Raw genomic sequence first — 17,948 nt, 5'->3', positions numbered from 1 at the left:
ATATATTGTAAGGGTTGTTGCTACTATATGCTTTTTTTCCCTCTTCCTACCTATGTTGCAAAAAAACCCATTATTTCTGCATTCTGGTATGTAATTTCCCCACCCTGAAAAAAGCAAAACTTCAACTATTTGAGTGGGCAAGATGGATTCCCCGTAGGAGGTATTTATGAGAACATACATACACATGTCATTTGTGTGTGTTATAACAATGTTTTAAAGAACGAGATCACAAACATCCAGAGATGGGGCAAAGTGGAGGGTGCTGTTTTTTCAAATGGGAAAGTGCCCTTAACATGGTAAGTTGTCTTGAACTAAAACCTATGATCTTAAGAATGCTACTGAAACGTAATCCTCAGCATGGACTCTGGCATTAGCATACAGCAAAAAAAGGCACCACGATTTTTTTTTTCTATTTTTAAGTTGTCAAAAATTGGCCCATCTTTTTTTTTTATTGTTTATTTATTTTGTTTTGTTTGTGTGTTTTTTCTCTCAGAAGCTGTAAGTCAAGATGTTACATATAAATAGAGATTCCCTATAAAAAAGTCTTTGCTGTTAGCTATTATAAGACAACTTTGCTAAAATGAAAATAAAACATTTGATTTGTTATATTTTTTCCTCTTTTATATAAAATAAAAATATCTTTCCTCCTTTTCGATACAGGTGTGTTTGTGGGTGCGTGAGTTTGTGTGGCTTCTAAAGAGGAGCCGAGTCCTGTTTGGGTCTCGTGTGTGTCGATCTGCTTTGCCCGCTCTCCACCTGTGCGCTTTGTCTCTCGAAGGAATAGTAAGTCCTGCTGTCTCCCGGCCGATACAGCGGCGGTGAATCTGTGTTCATTGCCTCAGTGTTTTGAATGCTTAAGAACGGGGTGCTCTCCGCCATGAGCTCCTCATCAGACTCACTGTATGAAGCACTGCTTCCTGAGAAGGAGTCTCTGACCGTCCGGGCTCTGTGTGAGACCTGCCCGTTGAGTTTAGATCTTTTCCACCGCCTGTTGTTGCTAGCTGTTTTCTTTGGTTGTTCTAGTGCTGGGATGTACTCTTGTGTCGTTTCATACTCGTCATCCTCCGTGATGCGGAAGGGGCTCGAAGGCAGGCTCCCCATGCTCTCATTCAAGTAGTTCTTCCTTTGGTAGTAACTGTCGTATCTCTGCATATCCTGGAAGGGCACCTGATAGCGTCGCAGTAAAGGCTGCTGCTCTTCCACTCGGAAGCTAATGGGTGCCGCAGGTGGAAGGGACACCGCGTGAGCAGAATTGGGGGAGGTGATCTCGAAGGTAGGTACCTGTGCAGCAAGTGAGTAATGGAAGTCGACAGGAGACAGACGTGCTGGTGTTGTCAGAGCAGACACATACCTGAAAAGAGAAACAACTACATTAGGATCCTGATTGACAAGAGCTTTCCAGGTATTATTCTTCCCATTTGAATACCTGACCCTGACGTCCAAACTACCAGGGTCAAATAGCTAACACAACCACACCCTTGCATAGTAATTGACACACCCACGCCCCTCACACAGTAACTGACACACCCGCGCCCTCACACAGTAACTGACACAACCGCGCCTTCACAGGGTAACTGATGCACCCGCGCCCACACACAGTAACTGACACACCCGCGCCCTCACATGGTAACTGATGCACCCACGCCCCTCACAGTAACTGACACACCCGCGCCCACACACAATAACTGATGCACCCACGCCCCTCATACAGTGACTGACACACCCACGCCCTCACAGGGTACTGATGCACCCACACACAGTAACTGACACACCCGCGCCCTCACATGGTAACTGATGCACCCACATCCACACACAGTAACTGATGCACCCACGCCCACACACAGTAACTGATGCACACACGCCCCTCACACAGTAACTGACAGACCCGCGCCCTCATGCTTTAAATTTCACCCAGAAGAACCAAGTCCCAAGTCATTTTACAGACTGTAAGGCCTATTTCCAAAAGTGGTTGCCCTATTACAGGCCATACAAGCCCTCCATTTGGACACCTGAAGTCGCCCACTAGCCCAATGGGCATGTGAGTGCATATTTGTTCAGAATGGGGGTTTACATCTTCCTCTGTACTACCTGGTGCTGGCCACTGTTGCTCACAGGAGAATAGACCCATTGTACTGTTGGTCCCATCTGGTACGGTGAGCCCTATGGTCTTATGCCAGCATCTTGTGCAGCAGCTTAAGTTACCTGCATGTGAAAACTGGATGCTCTGAGTGTCTATACTGGGGTGAAGCTAACACAGGGGTTATGACATTCACCAATGAAATCTAGCCACTTCCGAGGTAAGGTTCACCATCCATCTCGCAATGCCAGCCACCCTGCACAACAGTTTAGGAAGTGAAGGATAACGTTCAGTTGAAGCAACAGTGAGAATTTAGATAGGTAAATTTAATTAACAAAGATGAAATTTCCCCATGACACTGGAGCTCAAAACCCTCCTCTTGCAAAAAGCGCCATGGGAACTTTAGGACCAGAAACAATTAGAATGTTACTTTTAAGGCTCCTCCAAAAGATACCACTTCCAGCAAAAGTGCAGCTTCTAACCCCATGCTGAAGGGCTGGACCACTCAAGAGCCAAAGAGAAGAGTGCCTCTGTTACCAACACAATGCAACGCAATGCAATGGGGGGTACTCAGCACCTTGGAGGATCAAGCCCAACGTTTGTTAACATCCTGGGTGCATTGCAAGGTCCTCAGAACAGTGGCTTGAGGAGCTGGTTGGGAGAGGATGAGATGGGTGGGAGGGGATTATTCTTTGATCTCCCTCCAAGCAGTGGCTGATTTGTGGGGTTATATTAGATTTTGTGCTTGGCCTTTGAGCTATATGGAAAGGGCCATTTTATAGATAGAATAGAAAAGTGGTAAGTAAATGGCCCTAATATGACGGTACAATTGGGTGAAACAGAGCTGGAACGTAAATAGCCCAGGATGACTACATTTTGGTGACACAGAGCTGGAGCGTAAATGGCCCAGGATGACTGTACATTCGGGTGACACAGAGTTGGTACGTAAATGGCCCACGATGACTGTACATTCGGGTGACACAGAGCTGGTACGTAAATGGCCCGGGATGACTGTATATTTGGGTGACACAGAACAGAGCAGTGTTTGTTTGCTTGTTTATAGCACAACTCAAAGACAGTAAGTTCTCCTGAGTTGCATGGGTTTGTAGCTTTTTGACGCTCACACAGCTCATTTAAATGATATGACAAAAGAGGTGCATGCTGGGTCTGTCCTGCAGCCCCTTCACCAGTGTGACACCATGGAGCTCACTGGAGGTACAGTGGAGCAGGGGGGTTGGAACATAAGCCAATCATCACATAGAGGAGGGACACCAGCTCACAGAGTAACAAATTGATACAGAGGAGATGGGACCCCACCAGGAGCCTCTCTCTCCTCTCTGGGTTTTTCCTGTACTCCTGCTCTTAGATGAGAAAGCCCTAGATGGCTGGGTTGGAAAAGATCCCTAGAGACATACAATGGCAATGTCTAGCATTTCACCCACGTATTTGCCTCATTCAGCAGTTACATCCATTGCCTGATCATCCTCCTGGACGAGTGCACAAGGAGAAGAGGAAAGGTGCCCTCCCTGACACCTGTACCCTTGCCCAGGGACAATCACAGTCCATATCCCTGGACTATGCCAGTCTAGTGCTGCCAGAAGAATCAGCCTCTCTGGCACACTTAGTGCCAGCAACCATGGCTGGCCCTGCCCAGCCACGCTGATGCCACCCTGTTTCAAAGGGTGCAGAGCCACCCCGTGCCTATGCTCTAGGAGGCAATGCCTCAGAGAGCTCCCACCAGGACAGGTCACCTCTGCTATGCTCCCTACACAGCCACAACCCAGACCTTTATAGTCACACGATCCACTTTGGGGCCTTCTCCATTGAAACTGATGGGATTTGGGTTAGGCCCTTAGTTCCAGACCTGTCCTCTGGCTCTCCCCCTCCCTCTGCGCCAGGGCAGTCCCTTTCCTGCTTTACCAACACATATGTTTTGTGCAACGTTCCTGATATCTGCCCTTCCACCAGCATCATCCCAGGCTCTCGTCCTCTGTGAAACCCTCGAGTGCCTTTCTCTGCCCTCCCTCTAGCTCTGCAATGGCTTTTCTCTAACACAGGGTCCCAAAGTGCACACAATATCCTCAGCACACTCACACCACGGCTGTATAAAACACCCTTATTACCTCCTTTGGCTTAGGAGAGATCCCTCTATTTATAGACACGCACTCAGGATTTCATTTGCTCTGTTAGCAAGAGCATTAGAGCGTGAGCTCATCTCCAATAACCTCCGCTCTAACCTGCAGGGCTCTCTGACCGCACGGCTGCTTTCTAAGCAGCAGCCTCCTGTTTCTATCTGGGTTGATTATGGGATCTCCCTCGGTGCCTCACCTTGCATTTAGTATCCTAAATCTCATCTAATTTATAGCTGCCTGGCTCTTCCAGCCTGCCACATCACTTGTGCTGCTTGGAGAGCTCCTCTGCTGCTTATTAGCCCTCCAAGCTTGGGGTTGGCTGCACAGATGATGGCCAACCCCTGTTGGGATGGGGCTGGGGAGGATGAAAGGTGATGCCCTCCTCACCTAGCAACTGGAGACCACCTCGCTCCCTGCAAGTGCCCATGTGGGTGCTAGCTGCCCACAAGTGAGCAGGGTGGAGGGGCATGGTCCTGTCACTCCATGCCCACCACCACACCTGTTAGCTGAACACAAAGGGGAGTGCACACTGTGCTCTCCCGCAGGTTGGTGGAGCCACTGCTCTGGTGTATGCTCCCAAAAAGCCCCCCCGGGAGAAACGGAGGCTGAGTCACGCTGAGTCCCTGCTTCTGGGCTGCCCCTGTGCACCGCACCTCTGCTTCCTAGCGGCAGAATCTAGCCCTGACTCAGGGGGAGCTCATGTCCTGCCCCCACTCATTCCACAGGGATTGCAGTGACTGTTTAGTAGCACAGACCTGGAGCCTGGCTCCTGTTGATGCTTTCCCTGTTCTGAGGGTGTCGTGTTTGCTTGTAGAGCCTACAGCCTGCCAGCCAGTCTTTGCCCTCATGCTGGCATTCCTCTCTACATGCTGGGGGGCGGGGGCTGTAATAACAGCTTTAGAGAAATCAAGGTAAATGTCAGTTGCTGTGCTGCCTTGGGCCACAGCATCTGTAGTTCTACTGGGGGATCTGATCACCTGGTTGATCTGTGCCATGGTAGCCGGTCGCTAGCAGAGCTGGGCAAATAACCAATTTTTCAGGTCAGTGGCCAGCCCGAAAAATGGGGGGGGGGGGGGGGGAATCAGCAAACCGAAAAAGTAAAAAAAAAAAATCCAGCTTTGGGTCAAATGAAAGGTTTTGTTTGGTTTCTGAGTAATTTCTTAGCTTTTTTAACTTCTTTCTTGAATCAAATTGAAGTAAAATTCACACACAAAAATTTGAAACATTTTGATTTTTTCAGAATTTTTTTTGTTGGACTGAAACAATTCCGTGAATTTGAAAACATTTTTGGTCAACCTGAATCTGCATTTTTCAGTGAAAAAGGAACATTGTCTGAAAATTTCCCCTCAGCTGTAGTTGCTAGGTTCCCTTTTCCCAGCGGTTTCATTTGGATACTGAACCTCCTCGACTTCGCTAGGATCTGCAATGGAACACCCAGCTGTGCGGTCACTGGGTTTGCTTCACATTTGCCCTTTGTCCAATTCTAATAGGTTCTGCAGTTTCCTCTGTGGGATGAGAACTCGTGAGGACATCAGGGAAGGCTCTCGCCACATGTTCCATTTCCTTCACCAGCTCCTTAACGATACTTAGCAGGAGAGATCAAGATCCTCTGCCTTCAGGGTCTGAGGGAGAGCAGAAGTCAGAACCCAGGCAGGTAGGGAGGTGTGGTAAAACCCAGAAAGCCAGTGGAGGAGGGTGGTTGAGCTAAGATGGTAGGTAGAGAGACAAGTCCATCCCAAGGAGTTTATTTCCAGGCTGGGAGACAGTTGGTGCAGGTGGGCAGATGGAAAGGAGTCACAGAGGGAGTGGCTAGAGATAAAGAGCAGGGGAGGAGGACAAGAGATGGGAAGCAATGGGGTGGAGGGTTTGGAGGCAGAGTCACAGTCAGGCCTGGGAAGCCTAGAGTGGCGTGAAGAAGGAAAGGGTGGAGTTGGAGGTGGAAGGGTCAGAGGCAGGGGAGAGTTCTTATGGGCGGTTGGGAAATACTGACAAGCTGCTGGGCAGAGAAGTGGGCAGAGGAGGATGAGGTGTCCGGAGGGAGCAGGAGGAGGAGAAGAGATGCCACGCTTTGGAAGCACTAGACAGAACTGACATGGAGGAGCTCAGTGCAGGCCTAGGATATTGCCCAAGGGCACTCAGCAGCCTGGCTGCAGGCACAGAAACAGCAGATGCAGAGGGAAGGGATTAAAGGGCAGACAGAGCATCAGGAGAGGGAGGCACCGGAATCAAGAGAGGAGTTGTGAGAAATGAAAGGGTTGATGGAATCAACTGAAAGGAGAGAAGCCGTGTGTGGGTGTGGAAGGGACTAGGAGGCTGAGAGCAGCAGCGAGGTCAGCCTAGAGATCGTGAAAAGAGCAATGGGGCCGAAGGGAGGGAGACGTGCTGAAATACAGCAGGTGGGCATTGTGGCAAGAGCTCCGAGACAGAGATCAGAGCTTCAGGAAAGAAGCCAATAGGCAATGGAATCGGGTCAGTTACCTCTGTAAAGGTGCAGACACCTGGGATGAATAGAGGGGACGGAGGAGAAAGAAAGAAAGAGACCCACGCACTGAATCTAGACAAAGCCTTAGAACAGGGGTTGGCAACGTTTGGCACGCGGCTTGCCAGGGTAAGCACCCTGGCGGGCCGGGCCAGTTTATTTACCTGCTGACGTGGCAGGTTCGGCCGATCGCGGCCCCCACTCATTGCGGTTCGCTGTCCCGGGCCAATGGGGGCGGCGAGAAGCGGTGCGGGCGAGGGATGTGCTGGCCGCGGCTTCCCACCGCCCCCATTGGCCCGGGACGGCGAACCGCAGCGAGTGGGGGCCGCGATCGGCCGAACCTGCCGCGTCAGCAGGTAAATAAACTGGCCCGGCCTGCCAGGGTGCTTACCCTGGTGAGCCGCGTGCCAAACGTTGCCAACCCCTGCCTTAGAACAATGACTCAGATTTCCCTCAGTCCTATAACCATCCCAGCACTCTTCTGGATTGGGTTTTCCTCCTCCCTTAACAGAGCTCCTCTACTTCCCTCCCCTTTCTTCTTTTCCTAGATATGTTTGTAGAAATCTTATTTCCATTGACTCCTTCCCTCTCTCACATCCGTCAAACACACCCTCTCCCCCTTATTAAGGGATGTGGCAAATTCTCCCTCACATGGGATCTCTAGATCAAGTTCTATCTGCTCTGCTTCAGCCACAGGTTTCTGGGCTTGAAGCAGGAATGAAATCTCTGACCTGTGCTATATAGGAGCTCAGACTAGATCATCATCATGGTCCCTGCTTGTCTTAGATTCTGTAAATCTATGAATTTCAATCTCTCTCTCTCTCGTCTCCCTTATTTGATTTCTAGAAGATCCCACCTCACTTCCTGCCTCTGCAAAGTTCAATTTTCAAGTCCTTTGTAAGCTCTTCTTTTAGTCACTGGCTTGCTTTCTTGTTCTGGATTTCCCTTTAAAATCACACACTTGCATTTGTGCTTTTTACTCTTTGGTCCCCCATTGTAGGATGGAATATGTAGGATGTATGTGAAAAGACGCCTGCTTGTCTGGCAAGGAAAGAGAACAGCCAGCTGAAAAGCTGAGCCAGCAATCGGATCAGATAAACAACTGGGTCAGCAATCCAATCAGGTAACAACCGAGTTGGCAAACTAATCTTAGTGCTAGGCAGAAAGGTGTTTATACAATATAGAATGAATAACTTTTGTAACTGCGTATTTAAGGCGAGCACCCAAATATGGGGGTCACTTGCATTTAACCCTATGCTGTGCCCTGGTTTGATGGACCGATCACTCACTGAAGCAGCAAATAAATGACATACTTTTTCAGCACAGGAGTCTGTCTGTGAACCTGTGCACTCTGCATGGTGGGAAGAACCGCTCAACACCCAGCATCGTCCTTCTTATTTCCATCTTTCCCTTGGTACCTCACTTTGTGGGGCTTCTTCTTACTAACTGCCTCGGTTTCCTACCATTAGATGTGTCACAGTAAAATGCCCTATGATTCCAGCTTCCCATGTTCCCCTTCCTTAGGAGCTTAAGCCCTGAGAGATCCTTTCCCCACTGGCTCTCCCCTATGCTCAGCTTTGCTATGACTCTTAATTGGTTAATAGCAAATGCAAGTGACCGTGCCTCTCACTGTATTCTCCACCTTGCCAAACAAGAGGCACAGTGAGTGAGATCTATGCTGACAGGCCCCAGCTAGCCACCCTCCCCAGTCTTAACAGCCAGGTAGTCTTAGCCCCATGAGTGTTCCTCCATATTAACCATGCTGCTTTCTGTGGACACCTATTGTAACCAGCACTAATACAGTGCTTCCCTTTGGTTGCCTTTATGAACAGGTTTCACTGCACACTTCAGTGGAGTTTATGTTAAATCTCCATTGATGCCCCCTGGTTTGGCTGCATCCACCTCAGACATCTTGGTATTTCAAACCACCAGGATGCTTAACACCAGATCCGGTACCTTTCCTGTCTCCACTATCTCTTGGCTAAGGGCCTGGTCTTTGCTTTTTCTCTGCTTTGATCTGGGCCAGAGACTTGTCGGGCACTGTTATTTCCTTTCTCACTCATTGGGACCCAGAGTGCCCATGCTGTCGTTTTCTTCTCTTGCCATCTAGATTTCACTAGAAGATGACTCCCTTGTCCCCTAGCACAGGCATGTGTCTGGCTTTCTCCTCCTATGAAGAGCATGGCCTTCAGACTCAATAGGCCAGCTTTCCTGACTGTCTCCCATTGGTTCCACAACACCAGTGGGGCCATCAATCCTGCACGCAGCTTGTCTGATTCATCTTGTTTGCCCCCGGGCTTGTGGCACTTGCATACGGCACTGCTGTACTCTGCTCCCCTGGCCTTCCCCCCTGCATTGTCTGTGTCTTATCTGCTGCGCTGGACACGGTGTATTTGGTACAGCCTGATCCTCCCCCCAGCCTTGGGAGACCCCACGAGCCTTCACCATGTTGTCTATATTCAATGTGCAATTGCGGCTCTCTGGAGGTGCAGCACACACAGGTGCAGCCCAGGAGAGGAGGCTCTGGCTTATTCCAGGCTGATCTAAGGGCAAGTGTGCAATGGAGGCAGGACCTCCCTGGCTGCCTATGGCAGCAGCACTGGCTAGAATCCCCACAGCTCTACTCCCTCCCACCTCTGACACATTCCTCCCAGCCCCAGCGTGCTCCCTAAGACAGGGCTGGAGAGGGATCCTGCATGAGGTCTCCATGACAGCCTGATGCAGTGACTATCCTGGGGGTATTCTCCCATGGCCAGCCCCGTTATACTGCTGCAGCAGCATTGGGGGGCCGGGCTGGAGAAAATCCCTCCCTCCAAAAGGAAAATGAAATCTATCACCTTTCCCAGCTGAGAGCCGATGTAACAAGCCCAGCTAGTAGTGAGCCAGCCAGGGTGAAGGCTTTTAAATCCAGGCAGTCCCCTCTCACCATTAAAAACAACCCAATCCTCCGTGAATCCAACCCCTCTCCTCTACTTCATCTTCATTTAGATTAGGTCCCTGCCTGGATCATCAGCTACTTTTCCATCCCTAGGCCATGACCAGTAGGGGCTGATGCATACATGTAGCGCTGCTCTTTACTGGCTGGAATGTGTCAGAGCTGCTCGCGGCTGCAGGTTCTTTGTACTAAGCTATTGGAGCAGCTTCCGTAGCTCACAGGATAGGGGCTTCTCTTTTGGGAGAGGAATTCTATTCCCTGTGCCACAGGTGGTCAGCAAGCTTGGAGTCTTCAGCCATGGACTGAGAGAAGATCTACGCCCCAACCTGTCCCCAGAAGTCACCCTGACGCTGTCAAACTTTCGCTAATATTTACACTTAAAATGTATAAGAGAGAAAAGTTCTGATGCTTCAGGGCATACCATACAGCAACATGAACTGCTCGGTGGTAGGGAGAAATTTCCACCACGGGCAGGCTATTGCATAATTGTCAATTGCGAGAGGTTTTGCATCTGTGTCTGAAGCTTTTGCTATGGGCCATTCTCAAAGACAGGACACCAGCCCAAGTGGAGCACTGCTCTGGTGCAGTATCTTATGTCCAACATGGATCTGGTCTGGATGCCCCTCTCTACTGTCCTTCACTTCCACCAGCGAACCCTAGTAACCCATAACAGAGTCATCTGCCCCAGAGCTGATGGCACAAAGCAGTGAGGGCTGACCTCTCGCTGTGTGGCGAGTCTCGCAGCGAATCCACCGAATCCCTGTATTGCATCGTGGGTCTTCTCGAGTCCTCAACGCAATACGCAGCTCCTCGCCGGGTGCGGGCCTCGACGCAGGCAGGGCTGTTGCATTTACTGGTTCCCACTGAAGAGAGCATCATACCAGACTGCGAATCAGAAGTCAGGCTCTCCGTCCGGTCCAAGCTCCACGTGTGGCTTTCCTGCCTGTGGAGCAAACCACAGATCAACAACAGTCAGGGAGAACTTCTGCCATGCCCTGCTACACCACACCTGTTCCTTCAGGCAGTCTGTGGCTCGGAGCCATTCTGAAGGAATCCACACTCTGGATCCACTTTGCTTCTCTTTCTAAAAGTAATGTGTTTAACTGGGGGACCAGTTTTCAAAACCTGGCCTTCACTTGTTTTGTCCACAATGAATTTGGGTGCAACTGCTTGTAGGCACACAGGAGGACAAACAGATGCCTCACTGCCTTATGGCATGTGCAGATCAGGCAATTGGAGTCAATGAAGTTTGCCAGTAGACAGGGCCGGCTCTAGGATTTTTGCCGCCCAAAGCAAAAACAATTTTGGCTGCCCCCCCCCCGTTTTTTAATTACCCCACCCCCAGCCCCCCCTCAACTCCGCCCCTTCCCCAAATCCCCAGCCCTGCCTCCTCCCCCCAGGCTCTCAAGCCTAGAAGGGAGTGAGGGAGGGGGAGAAGCGGCGCCCGCGCCGTGGCCACTCGGAGTCTCCCCCTCCCTCCCAGGTTTGAGAGCCTGGGAGGGAGGGGGAGACTCCGAGTGGCCGCGGCGCGGGCGCCGCTTCTCCCCCTCCCTCCCAGGCTCTCAAGCCTGGGACGGAGGGGGAGCAGCGGCGCGCGAAACGGCCGCTCGGGATCTCTCCCTCCCTCCCAGGTTTGAGAGCCGGGGCACATTTTTAGGGGCGGCATTCTGGCGCCGGCCATGCCGCCCCTAAAAATATGCCGCCCCAAGCACCAGCTTGTTTTGCTGGTGCCTAGAGCCGGCCCTGCCAGTAGAGAATTAGGTGGGGTACACAGGGATGCCAGAGCAGGAAAACAGTCCTGATCCAAAGAACTTGTTAATTATGGTTAAACCCAGGCCTACTCTCAGCTGAAACCATCAACAACATTTACAAGTTCAAATGGTGTTCTGGTTAGAAAAGCGGAGGAATGAAATGGCAGCTTCACATTCAACTGATCTGCTCTGGGTGTGTCTTCAAGAACATTTGCTCACTGCAGTTTATTCAGGAAGACAGCGTTCTAGATACCAAGCACCAATTCACGACAGTATTTTGGTGCCTTGTGGGATTTACAAATGCCTAAGTGAGTTAGGCACCTAACTCCCACTGACTTTTGATGGGAGTTAGGCACTTTGTAAACCCAATCGGTACCTGCCCGTCAGAAGGCCTAACTATTGTGAAGTGAGTGAAAAACACTTAATGAGACCATGTAAATTGGGGTTGTGCATGCACATATACTTTTACACACACAACTCAGGATTGCACATGTCTATTGTGTAATTTGTGTGTGCAACTCATGAACGCACAATACCTGAAAAATATCACCAAGTTTTGAGGACTGAATAACAGAATAGCCACACTGCTAGAGTAACTTATGTAAGAGAATGTCTTCTAAAGAAAACAACATTTTGCCTTCTGGTCCTTTTTCTCCGAACACTTGGAATGCAAAGGATTCATCAACACCTACCAAACACTAAAGTAACACTGGTGGACAACTGGTGTAAGTGAGATCAGAATCAGACCTGACATCTTTTGCCTTGCAGATGAACACATCTCGTCTGGTGCAATTCACCGATGGGACATAAATATGGACCTCACAGTGTCATTTTACAATCATGTTTTAATGTTGAGTGCACCTTCAAAGAACTGACTTCAGTTACTGGAATAAGCACAGTATTCACTGGAACCATCAAAGGGGAAGAAACAGAGCATCCACAAAGAGAAAGGGTCCATCTACTCTTAGCCCTTCTCCAGGGCATTTGAAGATGCAACCCAGGGTTTTCCTGGACACTATAAAAATGGAAAACATTAATTTATAATTGGAAATGCCCTTCAAAAAGGTGAAAGGCTCTGCTTCATGGATGCGCTGTTTCTTCCACCTTGACCCTGTCCTATTAACAAGAACTATTGTTATTTCACTGATGACCTAACATTGCACAAGATACTGAGACTCAGATTTTCAAGCCAGCCTCAGAATGACCTACATATCCGTAGGTGCAAAGTGCAAACATAAGAATCTGCACCAACGTTTTTTTGCCTGCAACAAGTTGCATGAACAAATTTTTTGTTGATGCAAAATTGTACCTGCTAAATCGGACCCCAATTTTGAAAGTCTAGACCTAAATGTTTAACAATATTTATAGCCCTCTCTTCTTATACATTGTGGGTATGTATAGGAGAATATTTCTAAACACTAGTAAAATATGCATTAGTATATATAAAATATGCAGGCAACTGCCTGTGCAAAATACACATCTGTGTGTGCTTCATGGATTAATGTATGTGCAGATACATTTAACTGTTCTGTGTACAACTTCCTGTTTGTGTAGATTGTGAAGGTACATCATAGTTTTCCATGTTCAAAGTTTAGCTCTAAATGCTTCACAGCAGTCATCTTCAGGAGCAACTATCCATGTGCAGACATACAAAGCACATTTGCGGCTAGTGGAGAAAGGGCATATTTGCCATGACAAGGTCACCAGAAGGCCATAGTTCATAGTTTTGAGATCATAGGTGAGAATTCTGACATTTAAAAATGGAAACCACAAGAGAGATCCCCAAACCAAACCCCAGAATCCAAACACCCTTGACATTGCAGGGCTCCTCAGATCTGAATCTGGATTCAGATCTGTATTTTGTAAATGCCCCCTGAATACCTCTGAAATTTGGGTTCATCAAAACTTGGATCTGAATCCAAATTTTGCAGCTCTAGTACCTCATAAAGTATTTTAGGAAAGAGGATAGCAGTATGCAAATGAGATAAAGGGTAAGGTTTTCAAAAGTGACTAAGTATCTTAGGAGCCTATGTCCCATCTTCAAAAGTGACTATTCACCTAATGGCCAGACTTTTACAGGTATTTAGGCGCATAATGATGCAGCTAGGAGAGCACCTAATGTGCTTTTGAAAAGCCCATTTTGCATCTTTAGCCACCTAAATACTTTTTAAAATCTGGCCCTACATCCTTTTTGTAAATGGAACTTAGGAGCGTCTGAAAAATTTTTCCTTAGGTACTTTTGAAAATTTTAGTTATATATGTTCCAAACCCCACAGCTAAAAAGAATTTTCTTCAAAACTATCACAAAATCAAACTACATGTAGAATAATCTTCAGTGTTTTTCTCTCATGTATCTATTTTCTCTGTGTCACTCAAAGTGACAGAATATTGCAAACACTCATGAACAGTGAACAAGCAGGTGAAAAGAAAAACATTTGGTATTTGCTCTGACTTAAGAAATGTTTTTCTTGCTACACTCCTGAGATCTTCTTGCAGGGACAGGATGGATGTGTGTGTGTGTGCGGGGGGGAAATGGCACACTCACCTCTGGCTTGAAGTTGGAGTGGCTGTGGAGCAATGGTGAGATGGGGAGCAGGAATGACTTCCTGAAAACGTCGTCTCTGTTTCCCTCCGTATCACATGGTCAGTGGCAGAAACATTTTTAGAAATATACTGTAATAAAGAGAGTCCCAAACATCAGGCAACTGCTCATTGATTGACTGGGGAGAGGGGGGGTTTCGCCTTCCTCTTCAGCCTGGGGCATGGGTCACTTGCAGGTTTAAACTAGTGAAGATGGTGGATTCTCGGTAACTTTTAATTTGAGGACTTCAGTAACTCAGCCTGAGGTTAGAGGTCTATCACAGGAGTGGGTGGGCAAGGTTCTGTGGCCTGTGATATGCAGGAGGTCAGACTAGATTATCATGGTAAGTGGTTCTCAACCAGGGATCCAGGGCCCCTTGGGGGGCCACGAGCAGGTTTCAGGGGGTTCGCCAGGCAGGGCCAGCATTAGACTTGCTGGGACCCACGGCAGAAAGCCAAAGCCCCACCGCATGGGGCTGAAGTCCAGGGCCCTGAGCCCTGCCACCCGGGGTTGAAGCAGAAGCCTGAGCAACTTAGCTCTGCATGCCCCCTGTGGTGTGGGGTCCCGGGCAATTGCCCTGCTTGCTACCCCTTAACACCACTCTGGCTTTTATATGCATAAAAACAATTGTTGTGGCACAGGTGGTCCGTGGAGTTTTTATAGCATGTTGGGGTGGGCCTCAGAAAGAAAAAGGTTGAGAACCCCTGATCATGATGGTCCCTTCTGACCTTAATGTCTACGAGTCTATATATCAAACCATGTAACAAGCACATGATCGCATGTATCTGTGTCCAGTTTAAAGAGCTGAGAAGAACAGCAGCTGCCCAGAAGGTTAAAAAGTAGTGGCTTTTCTGTGGCTCTGTTGTGGGCTTTTCAATATATCAAGGAGAGGCTATATGGGAACTATGAAAGGGCATTGATGAACGTTGAGGGTCGTGGAGACATGGTGCTTAGGCTGTAGACTAAGCAAAGCTTAGTTTTGCAAAGCTTCTTCTGCAGAAAAGGACTAGGGGTTACAGTGGACGAGAAGCTGGATATGAATCAGCAGTGTGCCCTTGTTGCCAAGAAGGTCAACGGCATATTGGGCTGTATTAGTAGAAGCATTGCCAGTAGATCGAGGGAAGTGATTATTCCCCTCTATTCGGCACTGGTGAGGCCACACCTGGAGTATTGTGTCCAGTTTTGGTCCCCGCACTACAGAAGGGATGTGGATAAATTGGAGAGTCCAGTGGAGGGCAACGAAAATTATTAGGGGGCTGGGGCACATGACTTACAAGGAGAGGCTGAGGGAACTGGGGTTATTTAGTCTGCAGAAGAGAAGAGTGAGGGGGGATTTGATAGCAGCCTTCAACTACCTGAAGGGGGGTTCCAAAGAGGATGGAGCTAGGCTGTTCTCAGTGGTGGTAGATGATAGAACAAGAAGCAATGGTCTCAAGTTGCAATGGGGGAGGTCCAGGTTGGATATTAGGAAACACTATTTCACTAGGAGGATGGTGAAGCACTGGAATGGGTTACCTAGGGAAGTGGTGGAATCTCCATCCTTAGAGGTTTTTAAGGCCTGGCTTGACAAAGCCTTGGCTGGGATGATTTAGTTGGTGTTGGTCCTGCTTTGAGCAGGGGGTTGGACTAGATGACCTTCTGAGGTCCCTTCCAACCTTAATATTCTATGATTCTATGAATATTTATACCAATGTGGTCCCTGATCTGGCAGTGGTCAACCACAGCTCTTGCATGGATTATTCCTACTCACAGCATAGATTTTGCAAGGTTTTGTGTGGGGCCGCAGCCTGGAAAGGCACTATTGCTGCTTTTTTCAGATTCTCTTTCTGTCTGTATTCATGCCTGTCTATCTACCTAGCTCCCGACTTCTCTGTCTGTGCTTGGCACATGTGCAACTGACAAAGGACCCATTATACCTGTCTCCAGGAGCCAGCAAGAATTGGCCCATTATGTATCATACACGGGACAACATATAAATGATCACATACAAAAAATGTTAATACAATGCAAAGGTTGCAAAGCTGAGTACTCAAAAGTTAGGAAATGCTGGAGCGCTGGCACAGGAAAGAATCCCGTCCTGTGTCTTTACTCATCATGGATCTGATTTCCTCCCACTTTCCTTTTTTTTCAAATGCCCCAAATCAATATAATCACATTCACAGTCCCATTAAATTTAATGGAACTACCCACATACGTTAAACTGAGCATGTGCTTCAGTGCTTTGCTGGATCAGAGCCTATGGTCTTAAATTATGCCCATCAGTGTGGCATCTGAGAACCCCAATGGGACTTATTACCTTGTGCAAAGTGCTACTGATTAGAAGCAACAGTGGCAGAATAAGGCCCGACATAAAGTGTCATGCACACCTAACAGCCTCACCCCCACCAGCCATGTAGTCCATAGTATTTGTAGTGGTCCAGAATGATGCATTCTGGGATATCATCAATGAACAGGAAATACCAGGAGCATTTCACAGAGTGGAAGAGAATTAAATATGATTAGTTCATTCATTCATACATTTCTGTCCTGACCCCAACCCAAATGGTTTTCCACTGAAAAAAAAAACAAATTTCCATTCAATTTCAGATTTTAACGTCAAATTCTTAATGTTACACCTAAACGAAATCACTGGCTGAAAAAAGGCATTCAATACACTTCTGCACTGCCTTATACAAAAGCCACTTACATCAACCATCTGAATTTCCTCCGGATCCAGCTGGGGGTGACTGGGGCCGTTGGCAAGGCTCCGGTTTGGATGGGCGGGACACATATTTTGCCGTAAATGGTTATGCATTTGTTTTCGTTGTTTTCTAAAAATGCACAAAGGAGAAATGGATTCATAGAATTTACTTAGAATTCTAATATCTCCTTGGACTCTTCACACCCAAAGCCCTGTAGGGGAAACAGACAATAAGGAGGACAAGGCCATGCTTCGAATTCATGTCTCGGAGACACTTTCAGCACACTGTAGCCAGGGGCAGTGGAAAATCATGAGCACAAGACAATGTTCCACAACGTTAGGATCTTTCTGCAACGTTTGAGGTTTTCTGAAGCACGTAAGCAGAGATGGGCCCAAACCAAAATGGCTGTTCTGAAGTCAGGTGGTATTTGGGAAAGTTTGGATCAAACTTTGCAGCTTGGTCCCAATTACAAATCTAAGCACTCAAGGGCTGTCTGCGCTGCACAGCTCCTCTAGTGGAAGCAATGGTGGAAACACTATACTATATATACTATACTATAGACACGGGCACTGAAAGCCACTGAAGTTTTAATCCATCATATCATCTAGGCTTACTAGATGACATGATGGCAAAAATGAACGTGGTCTGCCTTTGCTGATGCTCCTCCCATTGCTCCCACTAATGGAGGGCAATGTTGTCATTGCAGACAAGGCCAACGTGAGAAGCCCATGCTTAGATATGGACTGAGCGCTGTCTCTCCAGGTGAGCAGGCTGAGTCTATGCTGGCAAAAGCAGGACCTGGAATTCACTCTGGGTGCCTTCTGACGCAGTTCCACCAATGGCAGCATGGTAGAAAATGAGATGAAGACAGGGCAGCTCAGGAACTTACTGTGTCCTGTCTACACTCCATCTCTCACCCCTGGAGCTCCAGTGCTGGTGATCTATGGGTCCTATTTTTGCCTGTAGACAAGGTCTAGAAGAATGAGCATTGCGCAAGTGTCTGATGAGTCAGTAAGGTAAAGTGTGGCCTGGTGGCTGCTCACAGCAAGGCGATACTGGATGTACAGTGACCAGCTGCTGGTCTACAGAAGGCAGATGTCTGCTTGCCTGGGTTAACCCTTGCAGCATGGTTTCGGAACAAAACCTCCACCTTCTAGCATCCATTTAGCTTGTCTCCACTGCATATCCTGGGCCAATGCCACAGCTGAGAGAAACATGGTCAAAATTCTAAGTATAACACCCCTGAGTTAACTTCTGAAGACTTTACAGAGGGCTAGAGCCACATATGCCTTTAAGGCACAGCCCACAGTAA

At 48.2% G+C, this 17,948-nt stretch overlaps 1 protein-coding gene across 1 annotated transcript in view; it reads right to left on the bottom strand.

Annotated features, from left to right (window-relative positions):
* Positions 1-693: 693 nt before the first annotated feature.
* Positions 694-17,948, bottom strand: part of NRG2 (neuregulin 2) — a 293,910-nt gene continuing 276,655 nt past the window's right edge. The window contains exons 9-12 of the mRNA XM_065409469.1: positions 16,642-16,765; positions 13,920-14,047; positions 10,342-10,566; positions 694-1,351 (exon numbers count right to left, since the gene is read on the bottom strand). Of these exons, the coding sequence (XP_065265541.1) occupies positions 694-1,351; positions 10,342-10,566; positions 13,920-14,047; positions 16,642-16,765 (1,135 nt within the window). The remainder of the gene's footprint in view (positions 1,352-10,341; positions 10,567-13,919; positions 14,048-16,641; positions 16,766-17,948) is intronic.

Source organism: Emys orbicularis, chromosome 8 (assembly GCF_028017835.1).
Source record: "Emys orbicularis isolate rEmyOrb1 chromosome 8, rEmyOrb1.hap1, whole genome shotgun sequence".
Lineage (NCBI taxonomy): Eukaryota > Metazoa > Chordata > Testudines > Emydidae > Emys > Emys orbicularis.
The sequence above is the reverse complement of the archived record's forward strand: the minus strand, read 5'-3'. Positions and strand labels throughout refer to the sequence as shown.